The sequence below is a fragment of the Archocentrus centrarchus genome, unplaced genomic scaffold (genome assembly GCF_007364275.1).
Source record: "Archocentrus centrarchus isolate MPI-CPG fArcCen1 unplaced genomic scaffold, fArcCen1 scaffold_165_ctg1, whole genome shotgun sequence".
Classification (NCBI taxonomy): domain Eukaryota; kingdom Metazoa; phylum Chordata; class Actinopteri; order Cichliformes; family Cichlidae; genus Archocentrus; species Archocentrus centrarchus.
The window spans coordinates 20,483-30,379 of NW_022060210.1; the positions used below are offsets into that span (position 1 = coordinate 20,483).

Consider the following 9,897-nt stretch of genomic DNA (forward strand, 5'->3'; position numbering starts at 1 on the left):
CTGATGTTAGATGAGGGTGTCACACTTTCTTACCACTCAAACAGGTTTATTTGAGATCTTGAGCTTACAGCTGGATTTTTACACTACGCTGTAACAAGTCTGTAACCATGTGTGGACACAGAAACAGCCAGGGAGGTCAGACAGGATTTTTTGGCTTGGAATTGCACGTTAGGTCCTAAGGCATACGAGTGGGGTGAGAAGTCTGTTGTTTACGGCTCACAGTGGCCTCACTTGGATAATGTTGAACTGCGTGGAGTTTCCAGCCTTGGAGGTTACATCCAGGTGCTGGAAGTCATCACTGGTGATGATGAAGACGATTGAGGAGGAATTGAAGGTGACCCTTTTTTTGGGTCGGTCCTTGCTGCTGCTGCACATACTGGACACAACGATGGGTCGGACGGGACGCTCGATTGGCGCCAGGGGGCGCTCTTTGAGGCCGCGCTGCGGCCAGGAGATCCGGGAGCAGAGCAGCTGCAGCAAACAGCGGCGGAACTGTGACAGGAGAAAGAGAAGCATGGTATTTAACAACAGCCGCCTTTCCTCACTCATTAGTATGTCAAATGCACCAGAGATCAGCCTCTTGCCAGCAAGCCAAAAGACTAGTGGAACTGCCAATTTCACTCTGATATACAAAATAAAATAAAAATGTATCCTGTTCAGATTCAGGATTAAAATATATTAAAGTGTGAAATCAAACTGTGTAATTTTGTGGTAAAATATTCCTGCAAACTGCTACTCAAAAATGCAGCTGCACAAGAGGAGAACACAACGTCACGCCTCACTGAGATGCCATTGATTTGTTGTGGTTGTCCATATTTAATTATGGGTTCAGCTGTGGTCACTCGAGAGGAAAAAATAAATCGACACACTACACAGTAAGCGGCTATTCACAGCTCTCAAGTGAAATATATAATGTATTCCAGACAGCAGCCTAACCTTGGCTGTGCAGTGAGGGAGGGTTCTTGAGCAACAACAAAAATAAATTGGTGCTGGAGAGGTAGTTTTTTTCCCCCAAACATAAAAAAAAGAAAAATTGATTTGATTAAAAACCTTTCTGCTCATAAAGACGTAGATGAGTGGGTTGTATGCCGTGCTGGACTTGGCAAAGAATGATGGGATGATGGCCACTGTGGGAGAGACCATGCTCTTCCTGCCAAAGGCCTCCATCATGGACACAACAGCGTAGGGCGTCCAACACACCAGGAAGCAGGATATCATCAGGAGAAACATCACAGCCACTTTCTTCTCGTAACGCAAAATCTTGATGATTTGAACCGTTTGGAGGTCTTGGAGAGAGCGCAGCTGTAAGAGACAGGAAAGAGCAGGACGCCAACATGAAGGGATATTTCTTTAACAAGCAGAGCGGCTTGATTCTGCTGTAATTTATTGCACAGTATTAACAAGTTACAGTGACTCATTAAGTGTCATTCAGTATATTTCTGTCAGTCTTTTGTTTGCAGTTTTAGTTTTCTTTTGAAAAGTTGCTTTGTTGTTTTTTTGTTTTTCCTGCCTTTGTCTTTTTCCCCATCTTATGTGCTTATATGCCTGCTCTTCCTCATTAGTGTATTCTACTCATCTAAGCCAGTATTTTATGTTTTATTAGGTTTACCTTAATTTTACACCATAGGAATTTTCCAACATTCAGATTAATAAAGTATTTCTTACCCTAACACCCCCCCCCCCCCCCCCCCCCCCCCCCCCCCGTCTGCGCTGTTCCCTCGGCAGCCCTTCTGCCTCTGTACCCACATTCCAGTGTTTTGCATTCAGTTTTTCTTTGGTTTAGTTTTTATCATCCTAGGGGCTTTGCCTGCGTTTCATCTTGGGACCCGTTCCAGAAAGCAGGCTTAGTCAAAGAGAGGTTATTTAAACTCTAGGTCAGTTACCATGGCAACAGACTTTGTGACCCTAACCTGCTCGCTAGTAGGATTTTGTACAACAAACCTCTCCTTCAGCTGCAGGAGCTGTTTGACTCCTAAAGTTAGAGTCGAAACACGTATCAGAACAAATGAATCTGTGGAAGTTTGTTTGTCTGGAACAGAAATCTCTGTGAGCTATTAGTTTGTGATCCAAGAAGTATCTTTAACGTACCTGCTTTTATACAAGGACAGAAACAGAATATGTGGACGCTGGTTTTGTTCTTGGCTCAGAGTCAAACTTTTGCAGTGTCCTCCTTTCTAACACATTAAGACAGCTGCCAGGTTGTCAACCAGTTCCCCTGCACTGAAATATTTATCGTACATTAATAATCAACGTTTAAACCAAACAAATTTATATGACACTTCAGACACAGGCCAGTCAACAACTGCTTAAAATGTTACTTTTTTAAAAAAAATTCTATAGCTTGAATAGTTTAAATGTTATTTTACTTCCATGTAGTCTGCATGTTTTCTCAGCATTTCAGTACATGTCAAAAAATGTGTGGTCACTTTGAACTGATGCACCTTTAACCACCAACATTATTATTACTGGATTCTCAAAATTTATCATCTCTCAGTGAATCAGCTCAGAACTAAACCTGCTTTCCGGAGCAGACCCCTTTACTCCTCCTGTTTGATTTCATTTGCTGCCTGAGTTGGTTTCAGTAACATTTCTATTATTTCCATAGTGTTGTGTTATCCTGTCAGCGGGCACTAGTTTTTGTGTTAACACAGTGTGTGCTCCCCGTTATATGATTGGCCTCTGACTCTAAGATACTGCACAATCTCTCTCCTGGCTGCCATCATTAAGATGGTGATTGGATGGCTGCCGAGTCCAGCTCTCCACTCAGATTAAATCAATTTAAGCTCCGCATCAGGATGCAGTGGTAAATGTTTTGGTTTGGTAGCCACGTGGATGGATAGTTAAGCGATAGAAAGTTAGTCACGTTTTCATTTTGTTGGGAGTTCTCTCTCTCTTTTGGTTTTATTTCTTTTTTTTTAACTAGACCCAAAACTCTACAGCTGTCAGGCTAATCTGCTGGTTACAATAATTTACCCTGCTCTGCCTCTGTTTCCTCCTCTGTGAGGTGGCTCTTAAGATGTTGGCAACAGCTGAAAGCTCATGAAAACATGAAAATGCCTCAGTAATAGACCTGGGTTCACAGCACTGCAGATCAGAATACAGCAGCTAATCTGTAGACATGAATACAATATTTGTGATTTCACAATTTCTGTTTGTTACATTCTTTTTCTTATTAATCCACAACCTTTTCCATGCTTAAGTTCTGTTATTTCTCCAGGTCTTCAGACATCTACAATGAGATTTTCTGACTCTGGCCAAGCTGGCCAGCTGCTCTTGTATCAAACCAGAAAAAGCCTGCCGGGTAGTGAGTTATTCCTCTTTGAAGATGTTCCCAAAATACTGTGACGTGTGATGAATCCACGCAGGCCTCTGAGGAGTTCGGGCTTGGGGCTCTGAGAACGCAGCAGCTCACACTTCCTGCATGATTGTGCATATTTAAGAAAGGAAAGTGTGATGCAGACAGTCTTGGAAATCATTTAGAGCTTTTTAAACAAACTCTCACTTTTCTTTTGCCACAATCAGGGACATTTTAAGGTGATGCTTCTAAGAGGCACAGCAGCGAGCTTTCTGCATGAATTCCACTGCACAGGACAAGCCCCAAAGGCACAGAGGAATAATATGATAATAGAAGCTATAATGAAAGAGGAGTAAAAGGCAGCACTTGACCAGTTAAGGTCAAGGAGTGTCTTTTTATTAAAATGAACACCCCAGAGTCTGCATTGTTCAGGATTTAGCTGAAAGCTATAAAATAACTGTGTCTAGAAAACACACAAAAAAAACCCCCACTGGATTTAAGTATTCGCAATCTGGGAACCTATTGGCTAGTATGCTTACTTAGCCTCTGGGATGATGACCTGTATTTTTGTGGTTTCTGGTATAGCCATCGGACTACTTAAAATTTCACCAAATTTTTGCTCCTGATGTACTGGGCAATATTCACTTCAAACTGTTCAGATTCTGATAATCATTTTGTGCATGCAAAAGCGTTAAGATTCTCAACACTTTTGCATACACAAAATGATAAAGAACTTCATGACATACCAAATTATGTGATAGCTTGAAATATCACTTTGACACATGCTGTATACCACTTGTTTCCTCTAAGGTGTTGATGATATTATTGGTCATAATCATGGAGGGAGTGGTGCCACTGGCCGACTCCCGCAAGGCGTGTTTGGGGCCTTCCTATCACCCTTATGCCAACATCAGCAATATGGTCAGTGGAACTCTTTGGTGCGAGGCATGGCTCCGCAAGGTGCTGGGTGGTTCTTGGGCACCTGGGGCCCTTGGCTGGGTTGGCCTCTCGTTCCCTCTGTTTCACTTTCCCTTTGGATGTGTGTCCTTTAGCCTCCCTTCCTTCTGCAGGGGTGGGCACGCAGTAGTCCTTGGGATCTGTGGCCTCAGGTGTTCAGTGCTCCTGGGGGTCCATGGATGAGTCTTTGTCTGCCTCTGGGTTCCAGGGGGCGTTGTTACAGCATCTCATCATCATTATCGAGCACATTTCATGACAAACGCACACACACACACACACACACACACACACACACACACACACACACACACCACACACACACAAACAACACAGAAATACTGTATCTTTGTTTGTGTATCTGCTTCTATTTTTCTCTCTTTCAGCTGCCACCTTTTTCTTTGAGTGTGTTTTGTTACAGATGCTTCATTGGGCCGTACAGCCAATCAGTGATAAGAGTCTTATCCCATTCTTTCTATAGTTACACTTCTGTGCTGCCAACAGCAAAGTAGCCGAGTGCCCTCTGGTGGACAAACTATGGAATGTCAATACTCATCACATAGTTGAAGGGTGTTTCTTCCCTCTTCTTTACTTTGTAATTTTTCATTTATCAGCCATTATAAATGCTGATACTGATCAAATGAAATGCGCCAAATGTTTTCAATTAGTGAAATGTCTGGACTGCAGGCAGGCCTCTTCAGCACCCAGACTCTTCTATGAAGCCATGCTGTTATAATAGCTGCAGTATGCGGTTTAGCATTGTCTTGCTGAAATTTGCAAGGCCTTCCTTGAGAAAAACATTGTCTGGATGGGAGCATATGTTGCTCTAAAAACCTGTATACACCTTTCAGCATTGATAGTGCCTTTGCAGATGTGCAAACTCCTAGTTCCATAGGCAGATATGCCCCCCCATACCATCAGAAACACAGGCTTTTGAACTGAGTGCTGAGTCCCTTTCAGTTTAGAGGAAGTGATGTCCATGTTTTTCAAAAAGAATTTCACATTTTAATTTGTCTGACCAGTTTTCCACTTTGGCCCAGTCTATATTAAATGAACTTTGGTCCAGAGAAGACAGCAGTATTTTTGGATCATTTTTACATGGCTTCCTCTTAGCATGATAACCTGTGTTTGTGGATGGCACAGTGACCTGTGTTCACAGACACTGATTTCTGGAAGTGTTGCTGACCCCATGCAGTGATTTCCATGAGTGAATCATTCCTGTTTTTAATGCAGCGCCACGTGAGAACCTGAAGATCACAGGCATCCAATATTGATTTCCAGTTTTGCACACAGAGATTTCTTCAGATTCACTGAATCTTTTGATATTACTGTATGTACTGTAAGCCTTTACAATTTTACATGGAGGAACATTATTCTGAAATTGTTTCACAATTTGTAGACACAGTTTTTGGATATTCTGAGAAACTCTTTTCATACCTGGTCATGTTACTGACCTGTTGCCAATTAATTTAATTAGTTGCAAAATGTTCCTCCAGCGATTTCCTTTTAGTACCACTTTCTTTTCCAGCCTGTTGCTACCCCAGTCCAAACTTTGAGGCATGTTGCTGCCATCAAATTAAAAATTAGCTAATATTTTTATGAAATAGTAAAATTTCTCACTTTAAGCATTTGATTTGTTTTCTATGATCTACTGTGAACAAAATATGAGTTATGAGATTTACAAATCATTGCATTCTGTATTTATTTAAATTTTAAATTGCTTCCCAACTTTTTTTGGAATTACATTAACAGTTTAAACTCAAAGCTGGAGTTTTGTTTTTGTATTGGTTCTTGATATCTCACTTGTACAGTTGAGTTGTCAGTTGTAGGATAAGGGAAGAAAACCGCAGTGAAAATTTTAGTTAAAGCAAAAACACTGAAAATGTTTCAGGAATGTGACCTAAAAGCAGTCAAAATGTCAATGGTACTGCAACTGCAGTCTGTACTGGTGATGAGCAATAACAAGGTATAAAACTTTACACCAATAGTGATAAAGGAGATTTTCATTCCTACAGTTATCTTTAATGTTTTCTTCACAGATATTTGCCAATGTAGCCCTTTACATTCCTTACCCTCTGCACTGTGTACAGGATGTTCCCATAGCAGTAGATCATGATACCAACAGGCACAAAGAAACATGCCAGGAGGAAGAAGAGGATGAAGGCGGCATCGTTTGGGTCCTTAGAGGTCCAGTCCAGAGAGCAGCCCAGCCTGTGGATCTCTAGAGTGTAGCGGTTCCACCCGAGCAGAGGAGCTCCTGTCCAGGCCAGGGAGTAGAGCCAGATGTGGGCAATGGCCCGCCACGCCCAGGGGAAGTCCACCACCTGGGCATGGACCACCCGGATATAGCGCTCATAAGCCAGGGCAGCCAGAGTCATGATGGAAACGATACCTGGCAGCAAAGGGAGAGAGACAGTCAAGCTGAGTAATGCAGACCGCTCACTGCAGGATCTGGGTCAGTGTGTCTGGGCTGAGTGCACATCACACTCAAATCTGAGCATCTTGTGGCTGGACATCACACTCAATCATTTCATTGCAAAGCCTTGTGAAGACTCACAGAAAGAGGCTCTTGACTCCCACGCACACACACCTCCAGGACCTGCATCTGCATTACACAGCCTACTTTTTCCACAGAAACTGTAGTGGCTGTGGCTCTTTTGTTCATCCTGTGCATCATTTTACTTCTAGGTTTATGTGGCACGCAAGCTTAAGAGCACCTCTTCAACCCCTGGTATAGCATCTAAAATAACTGCATTATTTAGTCAAGCTTCCTCATATACCCTCACCTAACCTATATACATGTATATCCAGTTATGTCTTATAGTTCTTGTCTGAGCTAGGTTTATTAAGCTCTTGATGCATATGAATAACACAGATACAGTTTCAGTAAACGGATGCACAGGTTACAAACAGATTGCACTGAGTTTGAGCCACAGCAAGGACATGCATGGACAGAACTGCCAGGGCTTATTGCTGCAGCTCCTGTAGTATTTGTATGTGAGCTGCCAAGTAATACTTGGAGTAATGTGCAAAGAGGACAGCACATTTGTGTATAGAGGGCTGGAGGACACATGTACTGTCAAGCCAGGAGGGTTATTTTTGTATACTTCAGTTTTGACAGGATATACAGAGCTTTGCAGTTTGTACCCAATCAAGCCAGGACTACCTGTGTGACCTTGAGCTTTTCACATATCAAATGTCATACAAAAGATTTCTTTTTCTGAAGTGCCGTGTCGTGAATCACAAGTAAGGGAAAACGAGGCAGAACGCAACATCTTCTCGCTTCAATGTCACTTTACTCATGAAAGACTTCTGCGTCTTATATCAACACAGCTTTTGCATGCCTTTTGATTCTGAATTCTCCTTTGACATCAGCACTGCAAACCAGATCTACTCAATCATTGCTGCAGTGCTGCACACCACACAGGCGGGCAAAAGTGTCCTTTAGAACATGTGCAAAGACAATGTCACTTAAAGGACAGCAGGATGACAGAAGTCCAGCTGGTTCTCTGGGTTTCATTTGCTAAAGCAGTAGAAAAAAAAAAAAAAAAAGACTTGGAGGGTTGCACTAATGAGCTCATTACCACACAACCGTCCTGCTGAGCTCTAATTCCTACACTAGTGGGACCCAGACAATGACCCTCAGTGTTTCCTCACACTTCCCTGCTGAACAGACTTGTGCTGGAAATAAATGGACACTTTTGCTAACACAGAAGGACAGCCACAGTGGAGGTGTCAAAGGATTCCTCACTGCATGAAGCACGCACGAACAACACTGCCTGATAAATACAGAAAAGAAAAAAAAACAGGCGATATTTAGCTCAGCAGGGCAGTTTGATATCACTACAGCTCAGCGTGGGGAGGGACTGCATGGTTCAGTCTGTATTTTAACACAATTTTAGAGGAAATTTGCACCAGAGCTCCCAGAAAAAGTCTAATTTTCATAAAAATATGCATTTAAGTGACGTCCTTCATGATATGTTTTAGTATAAATGAGCTCCTCTCTGCTTTCTGCCTAATTTTCTTATTTATAGTGAGAAACACAAATAAAGGCAATAGAGGTAAACATGAATAAAGATTTAATTTGTTTGGAAATATTTAAATAAAAAACTTAACGTTAAATGTTAATACATTCATTATGCTAGCATAAATGAATGAATTATTTCTTAATTTTATTCTCTCTCACCAAATAAGCTGTTGCTGAAGCCGTCCCAGACGCACGTCGCCTGGCTCCAAATCCATCCGCCTTTGACGCACGACGCAAAGGTAAAGTTTATCCCGATGACAGAAACCAGAAAATCGCTCAAACTTATGTTGACCAGCAACAAATTTGTAGGCGTCCGGAGTCTCTTGAACCGACAGTAGAGTATAATGACAACAACGTTATTGCAAAAGCCGCACACTCCGATGGTCCCAATGGTAAAAGCGAGAAGTTTGTAGGTGCCGAGTGTGAAAATATAATGTTCTGTACTTCTGCCGGCTCTGGTTTCGTTAGCGGGATTCATTTCGCGGATGCAAACTTGGTTTCCAGCATTGTGCTGCGCGCGTCTCTGGGCACGAGATGCTGTGCGCTCCCACACGGACTCCTCGCGCGCCGCTAATTCAAACCCAGGCTGAGACCGCTGTTTGCTAAAACTAGGTCAATATACCAGGGACAAGTCTCACTCAACGGCAACGTCATGCTTCCTCTTATACTTTCAAAGTAATTTCCCCCTCCGTTCAATATATAGGTCAAACACATAAATGTTTAAATAAAGGCCTTTATTTATTTCTTGAACTACCTTCTAGGCTAAACAGTTAACAGATAATGCTGCTGCCGCTTTATTTCGACTTTATTTTGTTTTCAATTCCACCTCTTTTATTTTGAAACCGAAGCATCCTCAGTCTCCAGACTTTAGCGGGACCGTCAGTGGGCGAGCTTCTCTTTGATGGTCCTGACAGATGAAACGAATTCATTCAGCAAACATCAGCGTTACTTACATTTGACCCTGTTTCTATTTCAGAATCAGCCACACGTATTTTAAAAATGTAAATCCATTTATGATTTTTAATTGAGGATTGTTATAATCCAGTTAAAAACTGCATTCCTTCTGATGCACATGGGCTAATTATATCACAGTTAGTATAATGCAGAGCTTTAAAATGTTCTCTTTACAGATGCTTATTTTTCCCCCGAGCATCATTTTTTTCTAACACATTTTTCTATTACCTGTTGGTGAGTACACTAATCTCTAACTATTGTTATTATAGCTGTACATTTTTTTTTATATATAATAGCAGGGAAACAGGGGTAATGATGAGAGTATAAATACACACATTCTGTATTCTGAGCCTCTGTGGGAAACTTCTCATGTGCAGCAGGAATCAAATGATGACAGTTCATCAGCTCTGCTGCTGCTTTTTTAAAAAATTTTTTATGTCTATCTGTAAGTCCTGTGACATTTTGAGGTGCTCTTTTTCCACCTCATTTTGTCCACGGAGAAATGTCACCAGGGTTCCCACGGCGACGTGTTTTGTCTGACCTCATTTCTCGCGCCTACAGGTTGATTTAAAATAGCAGAAATCTCTTTAAGATGTGGGGATGTGCACAGACTGGGAATGTCTAAACCAGGCATTTCACCCACTGACTCACTCACGTGCTTTTCATT

At 41.9% G+C, this 9,897-nt stretch overlaps 1 protein-coding gene across 1 annotated transcript; it reads right to left on the reverse strand.

Annotated features, from left to right (window-relative positions):
- Window positions 1–196: 196 nt before the first annotated feature.
- LOC115775498 (opsin-3-like) lies at window positions 197–8,754 on the reverse strand. Its single transcript, XM_030723026.1, has 4 exons — window positions 8,436–8,754; window positions 6,322–6,641; window positions 1,051–1,302; window positions 197–492 (listed from the first exon to the last, which is right to left on the reverse strand). The coding sequence occupies exons 1-4, from the start codon at window positions 8,752–8,754 to the stop codon at window positions 217–219; spliced, it is 1,167 nt and encodes a 388-aa protein (XP_030578886.1). The 3' UTR covers window positions 197–216.
- Window positions 8,755–9,897: the final 1,143 nt, after the last annotated feature.